A 23,619-nucleotide genomic window follows, 5' to 3' on the forward strand; every position below is an offset into this window, starting at 1 on the left:
GCCTTCAGCAGACTGAGTAATCCCTTGCTCAAGCCAGCGACCTTGGGTCCAAGCTGGTGAGCTTTGCTCAAACTAGATGAGCCCACACTCAAGCTGGTGAGCTTGGGGTCTTGAACCTGGGTCCTTCCGCATCCCAGTCCGACGCTCTATCCACTGCGCCACAGCCTGGTCAGACTGGGGACCTTTTTTCTTAAAAACAAAAGACAATTATAAGGTGAATTATTTCTTACTTGAAGCAAATAATCACAGCTTATCTATATGCATAAAACTTTCTATATACGTATTAGCTTAATATTACTGAAGTATATATGCTTGATTTTAATTTATTTGAAGTTAAAGTCTGACATTGTTTTTAGTGTGTAATACAATTTTATTTTTCATTTTATATTGTTAAACATGATCGAAATCTGGACTTTGCTATTTTAGGTTGTCTTTTTTCTGGGGAATTGGGATGAACTTCTATATGGAAATAGCAAAAATGAGAGCGGGGAGAAGACTCTGGGCTCACTTAATAGAGAAAATCTTTCAGCCTAAAAACTCGAAATCCCTTCTTCTGAGAGCACATTGTCAGACATCAGGATGGTCACTGACTGAGCAGGTATGTGTATAATTCACAATGTCGAATTTGTAAGCAACATTATATGGTCAGGGAATAGATATTTCCTGGCTGGATGGTGCAGTGGATAGAGCGTTGGCCCGGCATGAGAACATCCTGGGTTCGATCTTCGGTTAGGGCACACATGAGAAGCTACTATCTGCTTCTCTTCCCTTTCTCTCTCTCTTCCCCTCTTGTAGCCGATGGGTGGATTGGTCTGAGCGTTGGCCTGGGCACTGAGGATAGCTAGGTTGGTCCAAGTGTTGGCCTTAGGCACTGAGGATAGCTCGGTTGATTCAGACATCAGTCTCAGATGGAGGTTCCTAGGTGGATCCTGGTTGGGGCATATGTGGGAGTCTATCTTTCCTCCTCTCACTTAAAAAAAGAAAAGAACCTATATGCTAATATTTGAAAATCATAATTATTCTGAAGCATGATTTATACTTGTTCGTTTTTACACATATTATAATAAGTAAAATTGGCTCCCTCTAGTGGTTAACAATATAAAATTATTTATATCTTAGTTTACATGTTTTACTTTTTTTGTTTTTAAAAAAATTTTTTAGTTGAATTCATTGGGGTGACATTGGATAACAAAATTATACTGGTTTCAGGTGCACAATTCTACAACACTTCATCTACACTGCACTGTCTGCTCACCACCCCAAGTCAAGTCTCTGTCACCATGTAGGTGGTGAGGAAGAAGTACAAATCATAACTTAATAACTATTATTTTAACTAATTTTAATAGTTAAAATTCATAATATAAGACTGCTTAATTAATTTGGTTTTATATATATTTTATTATAGTTAAATATTTAAATAAGCATTCATGCAAACAGACCATTTAAAAAACTATTGTCACTTGGGTAATTTATTTTAATTTCATTTCATTCTATTAAAATTTTATGGTGATTTTTTTATAAGTATTTTCTTTATATATTAAATTATTTTGATTAACTTAAAAATAATTGATAACTTCAAAGTTAGATTGCTTTTATACATTTGTAACTGAATAAAACTAATATACACCATATTAATATAACTTTATGTCCTTATAAACGGGGAAATACAGATTTCTGGATTGGAAGAAACTTTAATAATTGTTTATGTCTTAACCTCCTCATTTTTACAGCTAAGAAAATGGAAGTTCAGAAAGGTTCAATGACTTTCCCAAATCACAGTTAGGAACACAATAACTCATTTATTGAGTGCCTGTTTTGTGTACATCTTGTGGTAGAAACTTCAAAGTATACAAAATAATTAGGAGACAGTGAATTACATATCTGCTTATAAACTAAGTAGACAAGGTATATACATTTATGATACATTTACAGAAGAGTACGGAAAACAAGTAAAAACAAATACTATTTCAGGGATATTATTTGGTATTCTGAAGCCTAATGTGGATATTGGCAGAAAAGTATGCAGCAGGCACTGTTCAATCATAACACCTTTTATAGCTGTCATATATATAGTCAACTGTTGTCTTTTTCTTTCCCATCAAATACCTTAGGACCCTTACAATAACATCATCCGCACCACAGTAGAAGCGATGGCAGCCGTCTTCGGAGGGACTCAGTCTCTGCACACAAACTCTTTCGATGAAGCCTTGGGTTTGCCCACTGTGAAAAGTGCTCGAATTGCCAGGAACACACAAATCATCATTCAGGAAGAATCTGGGATTCCCAAAGTGGCTGATCCTTGGGGAGGTTCATACATGATGGAATCTCTCACAAGTGATGTTTATGGTGCTGCTTTGAAGGTGAGTCTCTTCCCTTTGAAACCGCTTTCAAGAATGACAGGTTTATAAAGATTTATAGATGTTTTGATTTATAAATAAAATCACTTACAGATTTATATCACAATTAATGAAATGATGGAAAAGGGGAATCTTAGATTTAATTTTCTAGTATTTGAAACTGAAACTTGATTTAAAAATACCTATGTATTTATATTAGAGTATTTTATCCAAAGGGTTAAAAAGGTAACTGATACTGAAAATCTGATGACGAAACAAACCCAGTAGTCCTGTCTTCCCCTAGCTTTTGTCCTGCTTCCTTGAGTTAGCTACATCTTCTGTTTTTATTTCCATATTTTAGAATTAGAGTTGTCCCTTGAATAGCGCAGGCTTGAACCACAGTGGTCCACTCCTACATGGGTTTTTAAAAGTAAATATGCAGTCGGCCTTCCATACTCCCAGGGTTTGCATCCCCAGTTAGGAATCTGAGAATGCAGAGGGTCGACTCTATGCATTGTTCAGTGCCATTTTATATGAGGAACTTAAACACCTGAGGATGTTGGTGTCTGTGCGTGGTCCTGGAATGACTCTCCCCACCTGGCGGATACCGAGGGATGACAATAGTTAAGTTTTGGGGGAGTCAGCAGTTACACGCAGTGGATTTTCAACTGCGCTGGCGTTGGCATCCCTCTAATCCCCACGCTGTTCAAGTGTCAGCTGTGCTTGTCTATACTGCTTCTTTTAATTCCATCAATTTTAGACATTATTTAGTGTTTTAGCTGATTCATACAGTTTCCCCTCGTCCCACACTACCAATGTAATTATATCTCCATATCAGTTTTTCCAGACGTCCTCGGTGTTACTGGGTTTAGACTGGTTTCTCTCCAGACCACTGCTGTCCTTCACTTCCCCTTGCCAGTGTCCTGGCAGTTCCCTCCCCTCTGCTCTGCTAAATCCTGTGTCTGTCTCTGTTGATCTATTCCTGGTTATTAAATCACATCTCATGGTAAACTAAAAATGGTGCACAAGAAGTGAATTATCTGAAAGTTTGGATGTTTGAAAAAGCATTTATTCTACTCTCATATTTGATTGATGGTCTGACTAGGTTGAAATTATTTTCATTTGGGAGTTTGTAAGCAAATTTGTAAGCATTGATCCACTTTTAAGTTTTTTATTCTAGCTTTCAATATTTCCGTTTAGAAATCGAATGCCATTCCCATTCAGGATCTTTCTTTCTGAAAGCTTGTGTTGATGTGTCTTTTGTCTGCATAATTCCTCCACTGGACTGGGATTTTGGTGGACCTCTTTCATCTGGCCCTTTTTTTTCATGACCTTATAGCTCTGGGAGGTGGTCTTGTATTAATTTTTTGATAATTTCCTCCTTGCCATGTTTCTGTGGTTTCTCTTTCTTAAATCCTTGTTATCAGTTAAATTCCTTCCTAGGTGATACTCTGATACTCTTATCTGTTATATAATCGATCTTTGAGGTTTTTTTTGTGTGTGATAGAGACAGAGACAGAGAGAGGGACAGATAAGGACAGACAGACAGAAAGGGAGAGATATGAGAAGCATTAATTCTTCATTGCAGCACCTTAGTTGTTCATTGATTGATTTCTCATATGTGCCTTGACCAGGAGTCTACAGCAGAGTGAGTGACCCCTTGCTCAAACCAGTGACCTTGGGCTCAAGCTGGTGAACTTTGCTTAAAACAGATGAGTCCTCCACGTCCCAGTCCGACCCTCCATCCACTGTGCCACTGCCTGGTCAGGGCATCTTTAAGTTTTTCTTCTGTTTTGTTCGAGAGTTGTCAACTTGACGTTCCTACTTAAATACTTTGAAACTTGTATCTCATATTTTTAATTTGCAAGAGCTCTTTTTCTTTTTTTTTTGTATTTTTCTGAAGTGAGAAGCAGGGAGGCAGAGACAGACTCCCACATGCACCTGACCTGGGTCCACCCGACATGCCCACTAGGGGGCGATGCTCTGCCCATCTGGGCTGTTGCTTCATTGCAACTGGAGCCATTCTAGCACCTGAAGTGGGGGCCATGGAGCCATCTTCAGTGCTGGGGCCAACTTTGCTCCAGTGGAGCCTTGGCTGCGGGATGGGAAGAGAGAAATAGAAAGGGGAGGGGGGAGAAGTAGATGGGCGCTTCTTTTGTGCGCCCTGGCTAGGAATCAAACCCAGGACTTCCACACGCCAGGCCAGTGCTCTACCACTGAGCCAACTGGCCAGGGTCATAGAGCTCATTTTTATTTTCTAATTTTCCCCTCTTTTATGTCATACAACTTTGTTTTATTAATGCATAGTCTCTTTCTTTTTATTTAAGTTTTCTTTTATGTCCTGTATTGTCTGTTTCCTGCCTTTTGTCTTTATTCTTATTATTCAGAATGAAGGTTTTTATTTTAGTAAAACATCTTATCCTGGCCTCTCTCTGTACTTGGTGTCTGATAGTGCATTGCCTCTCTAGTTCAGATTCGGACAGGGAACTGCTTCTCCTGACAGAATGCGAGAGGGGTAGCTGCCAATTCTCAAGCCCCCCTCTTTTCAGCTTCCTGTCTTCCCTTTGGCTTCTGTCGGATCCAGTACAAATTCCTCCGGAATTCCTCAGAAGAAAGCACGTTTGACCTTGCTCCTTTCTGCTAAGTTCTCTACTCTTCTACCACTCATGCTTCATTTCATTTATATATTAGGCTGTGATTGAAGGATTAGATGGTTCCCAGTGTCAATAAAGATGGAGTTAGAGCATTGCTCAGCTGCTCAATTCAAAAATAAAATTGCATCTTGAAATATCTTTAAAGTCTTTAAGTAACTATGAAAACTTTATTTATGTAATTAAAAATAAAGATTAAAGAATTGATGTTATCTTTAGTTTTCTCCCAAGACCTAAGAGAGAGGTTTTATTTTCCAGAATTTACTTGTTGAAGCCACTTTAACAAATTATAGAAATGATCCCTGAAAGTATAGTCTTGTTGTTGAAGCCACTTTAAATACAGAATTTCTTTTTCTTTAAATTAAGATATAATTTCCATATAACATTGCATTAATTCTTGGTGTACAGAGTAATGATTTGATACATGTATATATTGTGAAATGATCACCAGAATAAGTTTAGTTAACATGTATCACCTCACCTGGTTCCAAATTTTTCTGTGAAGAGATCTTTGAAGATCTACTCTCTTAGAACTTTCAAATATAAATACAGTAATATACTCTGCAGAATTTCTAACTAATTGCTCTCGATGTTAATTCTTTCCTTATGAATCATTAAGTTACCACTAAAACAATGGAATATCAGTATTTATGTAACATAGATTTGAATAGTTTTAAAAACTATTTTTGTCATCTCTTCTCATTTTATTAATCTGTTTTTCTTATTAGCTCATTAATGAAATTGAAGAAATGGGTGGAATGGCCAAAGCTGTAGCAGAGGGAATACCCAAACTCCGGATCGAAGAGTGCGCTGCCCGGAGACAAGCCCGAATAGACTCCGGTGAGGGAGAGCAGCTCAGTCTGTGTGTGGAGTCCAGTGTTTAAAGGGAAATAGCAACATCTGTTTGAGGATAATATCTCTAGTTAATAAAACAAAACTAATTTCAAGATGGGGACTCGGGTCACATGTTTCTCATGAATTCGTCCGTCAGTCTGTGTGCCTGTGTTTGTATCTGTGCACCATGGATGCACGTGGACAAGCATGTGTGCAGAGTGCACAGTATGAGAGGGGTGTGCCCACTGCGTGCAGGTGCCTTCAGCATGGGGCAGTGGCGTCATTATTGGTCACTGTGCTCCTCCTTGGAGTTTTCATTCACTTTCAGTCAATGAGCACTTTTCAGTTTTAGTATTTGAGACACTGCTGTGTCTGGGCACACACTGTAAACAGGACAGACATGGTCTCTGTACCCACAGAGGTTACATTTTAGCAAGGAAGAGAAAATTAACAGATAAGCAAGTAAAAAAATAATTATAATTTGTGATACAAGTTCTCTGAGGGAAATAAGGGCTACACTGGAGTAGGGGTGACAGGATGGCTTTTGATAGACTAATAATCTGGTAGTTTGAGGCAAAATACATTCTTCGTCATGTTAAGGAATTGTCTTTGTAATTCTGGTTTATCATTTATAAACTGAAAAATATTTTTTGTTTTAATGCTATTTGCCAAAAGAGAATTTAAGAAAATACTAGAAAACGTATTGGATGTTAATTCTCTACCTTATAAATCTTAGATGGTAGCTGATATGACTGGTTTGATTTTGTAAAAGTGTTAGAAGAGGGTTTATTAGAAACTCTGGGAAAGTATATTGTTTGGGATAATAATAAAATTAATCCTTTACTGAATTCCTGATATATACCTGTTGTTTCCCCTCCCACCTGATCCCATATTGGGACTTGCTCATCTATATTGAGGTTTTTCATTAATAATTAAGAAGGTGGCTCCGGCCAGTTTGCTTAGTGAATAGAGCATCAGCCCAGCATGTGGATGTCCTGGGTTCAGTCCCCAGCCAGGGCACACAGGAGAAGCAACCGTCTGCTTCACTCTCCCTCCCTCTCCCCCTCTCTCCCTCCTGCAGCCAGTGGTTCGGGTGGCCCAAGTGTTGGCCTCTGGTGCTGAGGATAGCTCAGTTGATTCAAGCACCAGTCCCAGAAAGGGGTTACTGGGTGGATCCCTGTTGGGGCGCATGCGAGTCTATCTCTCTGTGTCCCCTCCTCTCACTTAAAAAAAAATTAAGGAGGCTACTTAAAAATATAAACTTAAAGGGAAGTGCATGATGATCAGATTATCCCTGTTATGGATTTATTTGTGAATAGAATCTACATATTATTTATCTCTGGGAAATTAACAGGTTCCGAAGTAATTGTTGGAGTAAATAAGTACCAGCTGGAAAAAGAAGAACCTGTGGATGTGATGTCCATTGATAATACTTCAGTGCGTCACAAGCAGATTGAGAAACTTAAGAAGGTAAGAATGCCTATAATGCGTTGAGTGCTTTCTGTGTTCTGGGCACTGGCTAAGCCCTTACATTGTCCTGCTTAATCCTAACAATAACCTCAGGAGGTGGGTATTGTTTCCTAGTAGTTTAAAGATAAGGGATATTGAGAAACTTGAATAGGTAAGTGAACAGCCAAGACTCAAATCTAAGTCTGTTGACACCAAAAACTCATATTTTATATCATGGTATCTATCTCTGAGAACTTATATGTTAGTATTAAAAACCACATCATAATAGTACTGCCTGTTATTTACAGATTAGAACTAAGGCATAGATGATTATGTAACTTCGAATTAAAAATAAAATAAAGTTCAGATTCAGCTGAACTCTGGATTTCTCACTGTAATTTATTTCTTCTAGACCATGGTTCCTGATACTATTTTTCTTCTTTTTCTTTAATTAAAATATATTTGGTAGTGCTTTGGTAAGCTACAATTTATAATGAACTGTATTTATTTTGATTGAAACTAAAGTACTGTTTTCCTTTTTATTTCTACGTTCTCACTGAGACCCAAAATATACAAAATTCTAAACTAGATAAAACATTAATTTTTACTGTTGTGATTTATATATTTCTATTGTAGGAAGCTACTGTGGTCTCTAATCTCTGGCTGTTGTAATTACTGCTATGTCTAAGATAACTTGGAATTCCTTAATGCTTTTCTCTGTTCTTTTTCCCTCTGATTGGTTAAGTTATAACTCCCCCCCCCATTTCAAATTTCTTCTAGAATCAGACTTTGTCCAGTAATATTGATTGCATAATTATCTTTTTTTTTTTTTGAGGTTAAGATTATGGAAAAATAGGGTAGGGCAAAAGTAGGTTTACAGTTCATATGGAACAGAATACAGGGATTAATAAATAATAATACGAGAATGAATTGTTTTGCATACTCCCAACTGTAAGCCTATTTTTGCCTATCCTGTATAGCAGGGTCTAATCTCCTGATCTCTGTTATTCTCTGCTCACTGAAATCCTCCCTTTCCCTGGCCTTTCCCACAAGGTGAAGTCTAGCAGGGACCCTGCTTTGGCCGAGCGGTGTCTTGCCGCGCTGACTGAGTGTGCTGCCAGTGGAGACGGGAACATTCTGGCTCTGGCAGTGGATGCCGCTCGTGCCAGGTGAGGACATTAACTGTTGAGAGTCCCAAAGAGTAAGGTTGACCAGTCGGCTTTTCACAGTGTATAAACCATGTGAGCGTAATAGAAAATATTGGAGACCAAAATCAATTCTTGTTTTTCTTAAACATCTATGTATTTAAAACATTCATAAATTTTGAATAGAGAATATGAATACTTGTGTATTTTCCTGTGACTCGGGACATTTGACACTGTTGGAATGAATGCATGTCACTGATTTGCAAGGGGAAGTTTGATGGACTTTCACTTGCAGGGAGACACGGGTATGCTGGACAGTGAGAAAACTTGCCGCTCGTCCAGGGGCTGACTATGTGTCTGCTTCCAAGGCTGTTCATTCAGACATCTTTGAAAAGATGGGCCCGAACAAAGGGCACTCAGCGCTGTGCCTCCCAGGACATGGAGTGACTCAGAAACTTTTCTCTCAATATGTGATCATGTCACTGAATAGATCATTTTTGCTTTTATAATTTATTGCTTAAGATAATGAACTTCTGGTCCTGGCGGGTTGGCTCAGTGATAGAGCATTGCCCCGGAGTGTGGACGTGCTGGGTTCGGTTTCCAGTTAGTGCACACAGGAGAAGCGACCATCTGCTTTTCCACCTTCCCCTTCTCACTTCTCTCTCCCTCTCCCTCTCTCTCTCTCCTCCTCCTGCAGCCACAGCTCAATTGGAGCGAGTTGACCTCAGGTGCTGGGGATGGCTCCATGGCCTTTGCCTCAGGTGCTAAGAAGAGCTAGGTTGCTGAGCAACGGAGCAACCTCCCAGATAGGCGGAGCATCACCCCTTAGGGAGCTTGCTGGGTGGATCCTGGTCAGGGCACATGAGGGAGTCTGTCTCTCTCTGCCTCTCCACCTCTCACTTAATAATGAAAAAGAAAAGATAATTAACTTTTTTTAACATGTTGTTTTAAGTGCTTAAGGCAGCAATTTTCAATTTTTTCATCTCATGGCACACATAAACTACTAAAATTCTGCAACACACCAAAAAATATATTTTTTGCTGATCTGATGAAAAATAGATATAATTTTGATTCATTCACAGTGGATAGCTATTGTTGTGTTGGCTGTTGTCATTTTTGTATTTGATAATCTAAGGAAAAAGAGGTCATTGCCCCGACTGAATAGTCTGGTATTGCATGTTTTAAAAATTCTTGTGGCACACTGGTTGAAAGTCACTGGTTCAAGAGGTAAAGAGTATGTGGGTTGGTATTTTTTTTCTTCTTCCAGTTTTAATATCTTAAAAGAAGTAAGATGACTTCTCTGCTTAAAATCCTATTACATTTATTGATTGATTGTATTTTTCTGAAGTGAGAAGTGGGGGTGGGTTAGGGGAGGAGGCAGACAGACAGACTCCTGCATGCGCCCAACTGGGATCCACCGGCATTGCCCACCAGGGGGCGATGCTCTGCCCATCTGGGGCGTTGCTCTGCTATAGTGGGAGTCATTCTAGCGCCTGAGGTGGAGGCCATGGAGCCATCCTCAGCGCCGGGGCCAACTTTGCTCCAATGGAGCCTTGGCTACAGGAGGGGGAGAGAGAGACAGAGAGAAAGGAGAGAGGAGAGGGTGGAGAAGCAGATGGGCACTTCTCCTGTGTGCCCTGGCTGGGAATCGAACCTGGGACTTCCACACACTGGGCCGATGCTCTCCCGCTGAGCCAACCGGCCAGGGCCAATGGTTTCCTATTATTAAACCTATCTTACCTAGGTTTGCAAGGTCATTCTGGGTATGACTCTTGCCTATCTCTATGACCTTATCCTACTTTCGTCACTTTGCTGGATCCTCAGTGTCCTTTGTTTTTAGAATAGAAAATGTGTTTTCTGCTTCTCAGAGCCTTTGCATGTAGCATTTCCCTTTTCAAATACACTTCCCCTATGATCTCTTCCTCATCATTTAGGTCCTAATTCAAAAGTTATGTCCTCATATCCTCAGTAGCTTTAAAATTGCTTTCCCAGTCACCCCATTCCATTTTGCCTCTTTTAGTGTCTTTGTAATATTGTAGTGTCTTATTACTGTATGAAATTATCTTATTATTTATTTGCTTGTATATTGATGAGATGATAAGCACATATGAACAGGTACTTTTTTATTTTTATTTCGGTCTTTGTATCAGTGTATTTCTAGTCCTTACTAGTACTTGGCCCATATTAGGTACTCGTGCATATTGAATGAATTAATAAACAAATGGATGGGATATGCTAAAAGATTGAATTGTTTTTTTTAAGTGGGAGGAAGGTAGACAGTGAGACAGACTCCCGTATATGTCCCAATCGGGATCCACCTGACAAGCCCTGTCTGGGGCCGATGCTCAAATCAACAAAGCCATCCTCAGCTCCCAGGCCGATGCTTAAACCAGTCAAGCCTCTGGCTGCAGGAGGGGGAGAGGGAGAGAAGGGGGAAAGGGTGGGGGAGAGAAGCAGATGGTCACTTCTCTTGTGTGTGCTGACTGGGAATTGAACCCAGGACCTCCACACACTGGGCTGATGCTCTATCCACTGAGCCAATGGGCCGGGGCCAAGATTGACTTTTTAAAGAAAATGTCATGGGGAATCTTGCTCTTTGCACATTCATATTATTGTGATCAATTATCCAGTAGCCTTTAGATGATCTATTTATAAGTTTTAGGTCAGTTACTTTTTTGGTTGACTAATGTTGAAAAGAGCTTATAAAGGCATCTAAGATAATTTTTTCTAAGCATTCTAAGGAAAGATACTTTCATGATGCAGTAAAAAAATTCTTTAGATTTTTGACAATCTGGTTTTTACTTAGGTAATAAACTCTGTCTATTTACATTGACTATTAAGGTAACTAAATATTTTTACCTCAAATAATGATGTTAACTAATCATCCTTGTAATATTTTAGATGTACAGTTGGAGAAATCACAGATGCCATGAAAAAGGTATTTGGTGAACATAAAGCCAATGATCGCATGGTGAGTGGAGCCTACCGCCAGGAATTTGGAGAGAGTAAAGAGATAGCGTTTGCCGTCAAGAGGTAATATATGAGATCGCTGAAACCAGCGTACCATCTTTTCCGTTAAAGCAATCCCTGTAATCTACTGCAGGCTTAATTTTTCACAAACCTCTTGTATATTATTTAAATTGGTTCCTGTTAGTCTAAACATACTGCTCACAAAAATTAGGGAATATTTCAAAGTGAATATGAAGTGATAAAAAAAACAGTTGGTTTATTTTTTATTTTTTAATTTTTTTGTATTTTTCTGAGGCTGTAAACGGGGAGAGACAGTCAGACAGACTCCCGCATGCGCCCGACCGGGATCCACCCGGCACACCCACCAGGGGCGACGCTCTGCCCCTCCGGGTGTCGCTCTGTCGCGACCAGAGCCACTCTAGCGCCTGGGGCAGAGGCCAAGGAGCCATCCCCAGCGCCTGCCTGGGCCATCTCTGCTCCAATGGAGCCTCGGCTGCGGGAGGGGAAGAGAGAGACAGAGAGGAAGGAGAGGGGGAGGGGTGGAGAAGCAGATGGGCGCCTCTCCTGTGTGCCCTGTCTGGGAATCGAACCCGGGACCCCTGCACGCCAGGCCGACGCTCTACCACTGAGCCAACCGGCCAGGGCCAGTTGGTTTATTTTTATTTTATTTTTTACATGGTCTAAGTCTATATAAAGGTTTGTCTCATGGAAGAGAGAGTACCCAAATAGGTTAGACTTTGTTACAATAGCAAGCTCAAATTGTGTCAGTTTTGCAAGATTTATTTTTTTATTAAACCAGAACATCAGAAAAGCAGACAGCAAATCAAAGATAGTTGTTTGATTATGCAAATGAGATGCAAAACCAACTTTTATTTCATTGATGAAAATGCACTGTACAAATGGCTGAACACACTGGAATATCTGCACGTTCCCTGATCCCATAATTTTAGAGAGCAGCGTATGAGTTCCTAACTTTACTAAAATAACATCGTGAACTTTCACCATAGTCAGCTTTAGTAGCTTCTCGTTTCAAACAAATGTTTGTTTAACTAACACTGATACTGCTTCATGTCCTCCAGGTGTTGAATTTCATTCTCCTCACTAAAGTACACTTTTATATTTTCATTGTCTAATTGCTCAGATAATTATAAAATCTTAATTTTTCTATTTGAAAGTAAATATTTGGTTGCCACTTTTATGCATTTATTAAACTCAGTCCTCACTGAACTGACAGTGATACACTGTCAAATACGATTTAGAAATATAATATAAATTGATCATACTTCTCAAGTATAAGAAATAGCTTCTTACCTCACCAGGCCATGGCGCAGTGGATAGAGAGTCAGATTGGGATGCAGAGGACCCTGGTTTGAAACCCTGAGGTCACCAGCTTGAGCGTGGGCTCATCTGATTTGAGCAAGGCTCACCAGCTTGAGCCCAAGGTTACTGGTTTGAGCAATGGGTCACTTGGTTTGCTGTAGCCCCCCAGTCAAGGCACACATGAAAAAGCAATCAATGAGCAACTAAAGTTCAGTGATGAATTGATGCTTTTTATCTCTCTTTCTTCCTTTCTGTCTGTCCTTATCTGTCCTTCTCTCTCTGTCACATACACACACACACAAAGAAATAGCTTCTTGATAATTGGCTTTCTCAATCTTTGTGATAGATAAATTAATTTTTTTATGTCACTACTTATAAATGAGATAAATACCAAAACAGCTAAAGTAAAAGTCATTAAAATGGAATATTTATTTTTCTTTTGTCAGAAGTAAATATAGTGCTGTATCTTGTGGGGTATAAGTTTATTGGTTTACGTGAACAGGTATTCTGACTGCATGTTATTATAAGACACCGCATCACAGTCAGCTTCGGGGAGTTGACCCTTGTGAAAGGTATTTGGACAGTTCAAAACAGCTGCTGAGTCACATACATGTATAACTCTGAAAGGCACTTTTTAAGTTTCTATCTAAATATTTCCACATCCTGTACTCCGGAGACGGGCTTAGGAAGGTAGAGAGTAGTCATTTCCTCACCCTGCTCCGCTGTGATGCTCTCAGTGTGGTGGGCTACAGGCTGAGCCGTCTTTCACACTCCTTCAAGGCAGAGATGGTGGACACGCCCAGGCTCTCCTGGAGTTCTCAATGTAAAATAGGGATGTTAACAAACTGAGTAAACAGATTGGGTGTTGTAAAATAAACTTGAAAGATTTGCTGTAAATAAATTACAGGTTTTGTATCCTACCTTTGAACAATTAATATTTAACTTATATTTTAAAATGTCGCTTAGGGTTCATCAATTCATGGAACGTGAAGGTCGCAGACCTCGTCTTCTTGTTGCAAAAATGGGGCAAGATGGACACGACAGAGGAGCAAAAGTTATAGCTACAGGGTTTGCTGATCTTGGTTTTGATGTGGACATTGGTCCTCTTTTTCAGGTACTGAAAATTGGGAATTTCAAAAAGTATGTCATAACTCACGTTTCTTTTTTGTTTGTTTATTTGTTTTTAAATCAGTGATAGGAGGGGAGGCAGAGATAGATTCCCTCATGTTCTCGACTGGGATCCACTTGGCAACCCCTGTCTGAGGCCGATGCTCTGCCCATCTGGGCCCATGCTCGCAACAGAGCTATTTTTTTTTTTTTTTTTTTTTTTTTTCATTTTTCTGAAGCTGGAAACAGGGAGAGACAGTCAGACAGACTCCCGCATGCGCCCGACCGGGATCCACCCGGCACGCCCACCAGGGGCGACGCTCTGCCCACCAGGGGGCGATGCTCTGCCCATCCTGGGCGTCGCCATGTTGCGACCAGAGCCACTCTAGCGCCTGAGGTAGAGGCCACAGAGCCATCCCCAGCGCCCGGGCCATCTTTGCTCCAATGGAGCCTTGGCTGCGGGAGGGGAAGAGAGAGACAGAGAGGAAAGCGCGGCGGAGGGGTGGAGAAGCAAATGGGCGTTTCTCCTGTGTGCCCTGGCCGGGAATTGAACCCGGGTCCTCCGCACGCTAGGCCGATGCTCTACCGCTGAGCCAACCGGCCAGGGCAACAGAGCTATTTTTAACACCTGAGGCGGAGGCTTCACGGAGCCACCCTCAGTGCCTGGCCATGTGCTCAAATCAATTGAGCCATGACTGCAGGAGGGGAAGAGAGAGAGGGAGAGAGAAAGAAGAAGGAGGGAGAGGGGCAGAGAAGCAGATGGGTGCTTCTGTGTGCCCTGACTGGGAATCAATCCCGGACATCCACACGGCAAGCTGATGCTCCACCACTGAGCCAGCCGGCCGGGACCTCGAGCCCGCGGTTGTTACAGGGATGGGGAAAGGAGGGTATTGTCCCTGTCCAGATACCTTACTAGCTTTTGGGTCTCTGGGGTTCTGTCTAGTCATGTTTCTGGCTTTTGGCTGCTAGGGCCCTGTCCCTTTCACCAGCTTTTGGCGCATTTGGACCCTGTCTGTGTAGCGCGCTTGGTGTAAGAGCATCCCCTGCATCACCTTAGTCTGCGACAGGGACTCTGCCGTGCTCCCGGACTGTGGGATAACAGTGACGGAAAGTAGCTCAGTTCAGAACTGAGTACTTGAAAATGTCCCTTATGATTGCTGTATCCTAATCTGGTTAACACTGAAGTCCTTCATCATTTTGTTTCTTTTTTTTTTTTTTTTGTATTTTTCCGAAGCTAGAAACAGGGAGAGACAGACAGACTCCTGCATGCGCCCTACTGGGATCCACCCAGCACGCCCACCAGAGGGCGATGTTCTGCCCCTCCGGGGGGGGGGGGGTCGCTCTGCCGCGACCAGAGCCACTCTAGCGCCTGGGGCAGAGGCCAAGGAGCCATCCCCAGCGCCCGGGTGGAGAAGCAAATGGGCGCTTGCCGGGAATCGAACCCAGGACTTCTGCACGCCAGGCCAACGTTCTACCACTGAGCCAACCGGCCAGGGCCTAAGTCCTTCATCATTTTGGTCCACATAGTGCTGTTAATTTAGTGTCTCCCTGGGAGAACCGGGAGCTTCATAGCCTGCCCTCTCGCTAACATCACTCTTCCCGTCTATTTGACAATCTAAGATTCACTTTTAAAACTACATTTTATATTTAATCTTTTACTTCTTCATAGATACTTTAACAGGTTGCCTTGCATTGCACAACTCAATAAATGTTGATACGAAAGACAACAGATACATTTTTTAAAAAATCATAATGAAGAGATAATATATTTTGGTGTAACTTAAATCCAATCAATTCTAGTGCTAGAGGCAAATACAACGCTGGTGTTTCTCGCCTCAGTGGGATGAGTTAGTGTTTATGGTTTGAGAATGATGCAATACGAAGCTCTGTTTACTTCAAGACTTTTAATGAGTAAAACTTGGAAGGTCAATTAAGAAGATAACTGTTAAGACACTTTTGGGAGTAAGTGATGGTCTCTCTCCCTAATTGTTCAGACTCCCCTGGAGGTGGCCCAGCAGGCTGTGGACGCAGACGTGCACGCCGTGGGCGTGAGCACACTCGCTGCCGGCCATAAGACCCTGGTTCCTGAGCTCATCAAGCAGCTGCAGTCGCTCGGACGGCCAGACATCCTCGTCATGTGTGGGGGCGTGATCCCCCCGCAGGTATCGTCATCTACGTGTTCTCGTGCTGGGAGGGGAACCCTTAGTGACAGTCGCTCATGTCGTTCTTTACCCCTTTCCTGAAGGGAAAGCTGTTGTAGATTTTGAGCCAAATTATTTTCTGGTGATTTTGCTAAGTTCTAAAAAGTCCAAAAGTCGGCAATGTTGTTCTCTATGCAAGCTATATATTATTAACTCATGTGTAATTTAATTTAATAACTTACAGAGCTTCTATGAGAGAATTACCTCCTTGCAGACTAGTAACCCAAATAGAGATCCACTTACTTTATAGTCAGTAAACAGTGATGGAGGAGCAGAGTAAAGTAATAAAATCTCACAGCTGGAATGGAGGAGAATGGTAAACACACTGATCTGTCACCAGAGACGTAGTGCCCACTCCGTGTAACCAGAGTAAAGTGAGTCCTGTCGTTGGTTTTAGTGTAGCTACCTTGTCCATTTCTTCCGTGTTCCCATCCCTACATGCTGCCCTCACTCAGGGCTGTATCAGTTACATGGTCTGATTAACCCCTTTTTACTAAAGATAATTTGATGGGGGTACAGTTTTCTTCGAACCAAAAATATCATATTTCAGATGTGAATGGAATCAGCCTGTCTTGAAAATTATTGACTGGGGAAGAGGTAGATTCTTGAACCAAAATGGGGACCGTCTTAGCAAAGGAGAAATGAATGCTAGGTAACAATCAGTGATGACAGTTAATTTACTAATGGGGATACCTTCCACATATTACCTTACCTAGCACTTAAAATAATTAGTTAAGACATAAATTGGGTCTATTTCTAATCCAATTTTTTTTTTTTTTTTTTTTCATTTTTCTGAAGCTGGAAATAGGGAGAGACAGTCAGACAGACTCCTGCATGCGCCCGACCGGGATCCACCCGGCATGCCCACCATGGGCGACGCTCTGCCCACCAGGGGGCGATGCTCTGCCCATCCTGGGCGTCGCCATGTTGCGACCAGAGCCACTCTAGCGCCTGGGGCAGAGGCCACAGAGCCATCCCCAGCGCCCGGGCCATCTTTGCTCCAATGGAGCCTTGGCTGCGGGAGGGGACGAGAGAGACAGAGAGGAAAGCGCGGCGGAGGGGTGGAGAAGCAAATGGGCGCTTCTCCTGTGTGCCCTGGCCGGCAATCGAACCCGGGTCCTCCGCACGCTAGGCCGACGCTCTACCGCTGAGCCAACCGGCCAGGGCCTCTAATCCAATTTTTAATTATGTAAAGTTTTTTACTGAGAATGGAAAAAATATTGAGGTAGAAGAACTGTGAATGAGATTGCTCTAAGTAAATGATTTATAGATGCTACAGAATCCTCACCAATATAGCAGGAACCTCTCATTGAAATGTGATCTGTGTCCAGGTCTACAGTTTTTTATCGCTATTACAACTAGGAGTATAATATAGTGACTTTACATACTAATAATGAAATGAGAAAATACATATGTATGAGGTTATGAGATTAGTAATAGCAAACAAAGTATATATTATTTATTCTTTCTTAACAACATCACTTAAAGGTGAGATAGTAAACTTAACACTTTTTGTTAACATACTTACCTATTTTTTCATAAATATAGTTTACTGTTTGGGAATATGAAGAGCTTTTATTCTTTATTGCTATCTATCAATGGAATAATTCTATCCACATTGCCGTTTTAGAGACTGTAATATTTAAGCTCTTGGGCATGATGTTAAAATTCTAGAACCAAAATAATTAGTTAGCACAAAGTATGAAATTGAATTATGAGTTGAGAAAAAACACAGGCCTGTTAACATGAGTAAGCTGACATTTTCAAGAAATATATTTTACACCAGTAGTATTAGCTCTCTGGGTACTGGAATTCTTTGGAATATCTATAGGTGTTTGCTGTATTTTATTCCCATGAGTTTAAAGACTGAGGATCATTTTCAGTCATGACACACCTGGGTGTTAATATGTGTATCCTTGATGATACAGCAGTCGACTCCCATGCATTTTTCTTATTTGTTTGCAGTAAATATATAAAATGTTATTACTTGATTGAAAGATGCTTAGATTTTAAATTAGATAGCTCTGCTAATATGGTGGTTAATCAAACATTTAGCCACTGCCATTGTGGAGCTTAGTTTTTGCAGCCTGGTTAAGTTAATGTGTAACCACCATCAGGATCTTCTAACCCTTTAACAACAGTGGCTTCCAAGAATTCTAGGCAACATTAACAGCCTCATGGTGCTTACTTTCATCTGACACAGGCAATGGGATATGCTTGGCTGAGCTCAGTGGAGGGCATTTTATAATAACTTAAAAAATTTTTAAATGCTTATTCTATTAATTTTAGAGAGAGGAAAGAAGGGAGAGAGAGAGACAGGAATATCGAACTGTTCCTGTATGTGTCCTGACCGGGATCGAACTGGCAACCTCTGCTTTGGGAAGATGCTCTAACCAACCGAGCCATCTGGCCAGGGCCAATAATAACTTTTTATTTAGAAATAGTTACAAACTAATAGATAAAGTACAAAATGAAAATAGTACAAAGAACACCGGTATACCCTTTCCTCAGATTCCCTTGTTTCTGACATTTTATCCTCTCATTAAAATACATTTTACAGGCTCACGAAAGGTTTAGGATAAGTCAAGGACCCTTTCTCCAGTTGCAGTTTCACAGTCCTCCCTTAGTAGAGTCCTCCATTCTAAATCCATAACTCAGATGCCAGAACAATGGTACCCAGCATTATTAGGAAGGATAGAAGAAGATAACGTATCGATTTGACCATCCCCACTTTGAAGATAATTGTTAATTACAGTTTTATCAAGTTTTCTTGTGAACTTTTAAATCTATAGCATTGCCCGAGAATAATGACATTTTGAGTGACTTTACGTACCACATGCTAAAGAGACAGAGATGATTAGACATGATCTCTGTCTTTAGTAGTTCACAGAGTAGATGGAGAAAAGTTCAGAAAGATGTGTTAAGTGCCATTGCAGAATTATAGTATTACAAGAATATTATAAGGAAATAATAGAGACAGAAAAGAAATAGGGGATAATAAGCATGACCGTGTAATTTATCATCCAGATATAGTGACTTTGAGAATGAAAATTGTTGCCATTAAAAAGGATTCTGCAAAAACCAGAGAGTCTGATTTAAAAATGGGTCCATTATCTGAACAGACATGTTTCCAAAGAAAATATACAGGTGGCCAATAGGCATATGAAAAGATGCTCACCATCACTAATCATCAATGAAGTGCAATTCAAAACTAGAAGGATGTGTCACCTCACACCCGTTAGAATGTCATCAAAAAGACAAGAAATGACAAATGTTGGCAAGATGTAGAGAACAGGGAATCTTTGTGCACTGTTGGCAGGACTAGAAATTGGTGCAGGCACTATAGAAAACAGTATGGAGGTTCCTCAAAAAATTAAACATAGAACTACCATATGATTCATTAAGTCCACTTCTGGGCATTAATCTGAAGAAAACGCAAACAGGCACCTCCATGACAATGTGGTATAAATACACAGTGGAATATTACTCAGTCACAAAGAATTGCGACAACACTTGAGGGTGTTATGCTAACTGAAATACGTCAGACAGAGAAAGCCAAGTACCTTATGATCTCACTTCTATGTGGAAGGACAGATTGGTGATTGCCACAGTTGAGGATGCTGAAATAAATAGGTGAAGGGAGTCAAAAGGTACAAACTTCCAGTTCTAAAATAAGTAGGTCATGGTGATGTGACGTATGGCAGGGTGACTGTAAATAGTACTGTCTGCATATTTGAAAGTGAAGTTCTCAAGACACACACACAATTGAGTAACTCTGTGTGGTGATGGGTGTTAGCTGGAACTATCACGGTAGTCATTTCATAGAATTTATAAATGTCAAATCATTATGTTATGCACCTGAAACTAATGTTATATGTCAGTTATACCTGACTCAACAAGAAAATGGCTCATGAGAATAGAAAAGGGTGCTGCAGCTGACGCAGGCAAGCCAGAATGCCCTGGAATAACAATTGCTCAGCAATTGAGGGTCAGGGCTCTAGAGTGTGCCCTAATCTTGATATTCTAGCTATAAACATTCCAACATTGAACCAGCCTAAAGCTTGGATGAGTATTTATGTCCTGGGAATGTTTTTACTCAAATTTTGACTTTGTTAAAAATAAACTAATGAACAGCAGCATCAACAATAGAATTTTTTTTTAATTTAGAAATTAAAATTAATGGGGTGAGATTGGTCCAGAGGAACACATAGGCTTCAGGTGTACATTTCCATGGCAGATGAACTATCTATTGTGTGTGTACCCGGCACCCAGAGTTAAACCACTTGCCCCCCCCATGTATTTGGCCCCTGATAGTCCTCCCTGCCTCCCCCTGTTGATAACCACTTCACTTTTGTCTATGTCCCTGGGTCTCAGTTTTATATCCCACATGATGTGAGATTATATAGTTCTTAGCTTTTTCTGATTTACTTACTTTGCTTAACATAATATTCTCAAGGTCCATCTATAATAAGAGAATTTTTCAAAAGTGAGCTAATCTTCATTTATAAAAACCTACATTTTTCGCTCAAGACATACTTTTTTCCCCTCAAAAGTGGAGGCGAAAATGCCTGTGTGTCTTATTGGAGCAAAAAAAAAAAAAAAAAAATGGTATCTTATTAAATATTTTAACACACCATTTTGTTCAGAATATCTTTTTTCTTATTTTCCTCCTTAAAACCCCAGGTGTGTCTTATGACCAGGGGCGTTTTTTTTTTTTTTTTTTTTTTTTCATTTTTCTGAAGCTGGAAACAGGGAGAGACAGTGAGACAGACTCCCGCATGCGCCTGACCGGGATCCACCCGGCACGCCCACCAGGGGCGAAGCTCTGCCCACCAGTGGGTGATGCTCTGCCCATCCTGGGCGCCTGAGGCAGAGGCCACAGAGCCATCCCCAGCGCCCGGGCCATCTTTGCTCCAATGGAGCCTTGGCTGCGGGAGGGGAAGAGAGAGACAGAGAGGAAAGCGCGGCGGAGGGGTGGAGAAGCAAATGGGTGCTTCTCCTGTGTGCCCTGACCGGGAATCGAACCCGGGTCCTCCGCACGCTAGGCCGACGCTCTACCGCTGAGCCAACCGGCCAGGGCTGGCCAGGGGCGTTTTATAGCACGAAAACTAGCGATAATTCCATCATGAAGCCAAATTCAAAGTACCACCATTCACTAGCTGCAGACAAATGCCTTGGAGAAAATAAATAGCCTTGTAAACTCAAAGCTATACTGTGACACTAAATTTAACACAAATAATGACAAGTAGTGGGAGCTTAGGTGGGAGGAGATTGTGATTTGGGGCTCCAGTGTTCCCAAGCAGTGGCCCTGTAGCTCTCACCACAGACGCCGCCTCGGGGAGTTTGGAAAGTGGCGGAATGTGTTCTGTTCTTTCAGTGACGGAGTGGAAAGGTGGTGCTGGTGGCTGTTGGTCCCAGTCAGGGACGAGTTTTTCATCCCCAAATGCCAGTTGTGGACCAGATAAGAAAATTTGGGGCATTGGGGACAAAGAAGGAAAAAAAGGCAAATATTGGTCTTTTTTTTTGTTTCCTTGAAATTAAAAATATTGTTTGTATTAATTAAACATTTTTTTTTCAACAGGATTATGAATTTCTGTTTGAAGTTGGTGTTTCCAATGTCTTTGGTCCTGGGACTCGAATTCCAAAGGCTGCTGTCCAAGTGCTTGATGATATTGAGAAGTGCTTGGAAAGGAAGCAACAGTCTATGTAACATCTTGTTTTTGTTTGAGCTTTTTTCTAAAATAGTCTCTCAGTGATGATCAAGGAAGATATTTCCCAGTAAATTCAGCACCTGGTGTATGCTTTCCTGAAGGCTTGACTTTAAAATACCTGACTTATAAGAATGTTGTCATGCTATAGTGTGTATGTATAGTTTCACTTTAAAAAAATTGTCCTCAAAAACTCTCAATAACACATGCTCATTACTTTACCAGAAACTCTAGAGAAAGGTATTCGTTTAAAAAATCATGACCCTCGGGCTGGCTTTAGCTCAGCAGTTCCTTCAAGTCAAGTTCGCTTGTTAAAAAACCATGGCCCTGGCTGATTGGCTCAGCTGTAGAGCGTCAGCCCAGCATGTGGAAGTCCCGGGTTAAATTCCTGGCCAGGGCACACAGGAGAGGCGCCCATCTGCTTCTCCACCCCTCCCCTCCTCCTCTCCCCCCGCCCCCACCCCATCTCACAGCCATGGCTGGATTGGTTCCAGCACATTGGCTCTGGGCGCTGAGGATGACTCCTTGCAGCCTCCGTTTCAGGAGCTAAAAATAGCTCTGTTGCGAGCATGGCCCCAGATGGGCAGAGCATTGGCCCCAGATGGGGGTCACTGGGTGGATCCCAGTTGGGGTGCATGCGAGAGTCTGTCTCCCCTCCTCTCACTTGGAGAAGAAGAAAGAAAAATAATAAAATTATAATTTTTTGAACTGTTCCTTATAAATCTATTTACTTTCTATTTTAAGAATTAAATTTTACCTTAAAAAATCTGACTAGTTCTTTTTTTAGTGTAGTGTTATACTGACTTGTGCACCAGAAAATAAAATCTGTATATGAATAAAATAGTTACATCTATCTTGGAAAAGATACTGGGAGCTTATTTATGTAGGGACATATATTGTGGTTATGGTTCTCAGCCAAGTTCTGTTGGGCTTAGCGGTCAGAGTGTTAAGTCAGACCCAGGGTTGGAGCAGGAGGGAGGCGGCAGAGCACTTCCAGTCTGACTGCTCTCTTCCTGGGCAGGACACGTGACCTTATTGCTGGGCGGGGCTCAGGACCTGGGAGAGTGGGGATTTATGAATACTCCCTCTCCATTGACAGATGAATGGACAAATAAAAGGTGGTGTATACTCAAAATAAGAATACTATTTAGCCTTAAAATGGAAGGACATTCCAACACATGCACGGCACCACAGATCAGCCTTACAGACATTGCAGTAGAATATGCCAGTCACAAAGGGACAGATACGTGATTTCAGTTACAAAGGACAAATATGTGGTTTCAATTTTACGAGGTACCTAGAATAGTTAACTTTGTAGAGACAAGTAGAATGGTGGTGGCCAGAGCCTGGGGCGAGGAGGGACTGAGGACTCGGTGTTGAATGGGTTGTAGAGTTTCAGGGAAGATGAAGAAGTCCCAGAGATGATGGACGGTGGTGACGGGTGCACAGCAGTGTGACTGTGCTGAAACATTAAAGATGGTTCGTGAGGTAAATCTCATGTTACCTACATTTTACCACAATAAAGAGTATTTAGGACAGTCGACACGGTACATCTTTTATGAATGTTAATTGTTTATATTATTGTTATTATATTACTACTATTATTACTTAAAAAGAATGAATGGTAAGGCATAAAACTGGGAAGGTAGATGGGCCAGATCACAATAGAGCCTTGTGCAGTTAAGGGATTTGGACTTGATCCTGTAGATAAAGCCAGAGAACCATATAAAGATTTTTGTTTATTTGTTTGTCTGTATTTTGTATTTTTCCGAAGCTGGAAACGGGGAGGCAGTCAGACAGACTCCTGCATGAGCCCGACCAGGATCCATCCAGCATGCCCACCAGGGGGCGATGCTCTGCCCATCCAGGGCATTGCTCTGTTGCGACCAGAGCCATTC

The 23,619-nt window shown here is 41.3% G+C and overlaps 1 protein-coding gene and 1 pseudogene across 3 annotated transcripts in view; one reads left to right on the forward strand and one right to left on the reverse strand.

Annotated features, from left to right (window-relative positions):
- MMUT (methylmalonyl-CoA mutase) overlaps window positions 1-22,443 on the forward strand; it is a 37,178-nt gene extending 14,735 nt beyond the window's left edge. For all 3 annotated transcript variants that reach the window (XM_066252352.1, XM_066252366.1, XM_066252359.1), the window contains exons 5-13: window positions 427-598; window positions 2,112-2,360; window positions 5,716-5,827; window positions 7,176-7,291; window positions 8,324-8,439; window positions 11,317-11,448; window positions 13,672-13,819; window positions 15,807-15,974; window positions 21,595-22,443. In XM_066252352.1, the coding sequence (XP_066108449.1) occupies window positions 427-598; window positions 2,112-2,360; window positions 5,716-5,827; window positions 7,176-7,291; window positions 8,324-8,439; window positions 11,317-11,448; window positions 13,672-13,819; window positions 15,807-15,974; window positions 21,595-21,723 (1,342 nt within the window). In that variant the 3' untranslated portion in view covers window positions 21,724-22,443. The remainder of the gene's footprint in view (window positions 1-426; window positions 599-2,111; window positions 2,361-5,715; window positions 5,828-7,175; window positions 7,292-8,323; window positions 8,440-11,316; window positions 11,449-13,671; window positions 13,820-15,806; window positions 15,975-21,594) is intronic.
- LOC136321201 (small nucleolar RNA SNORA28) lies at window positions 12,061-12,170 on the reverse strand (annotated as a pseudogene).
- Window positions 22,444-23,619: the final 1,176 nt, after the last annotated feature.

The sequence above is a fragment of the Saccopteryx bilineata genome, chromosome 1 (assembly GCF_036850765.1).
Source record: "Saccopteryx bilineata isolate mSacBil1 chromosome 1, mSacBil1_pri_phased_curated, whole genome shotgun sequence".
Lineage (NCBI taxonomy): Eukaryota > Metazoa > Chordata > Mammalia > Chiroptera > Emballonuridae > Saccopteryx > Saccopteryx bilineata.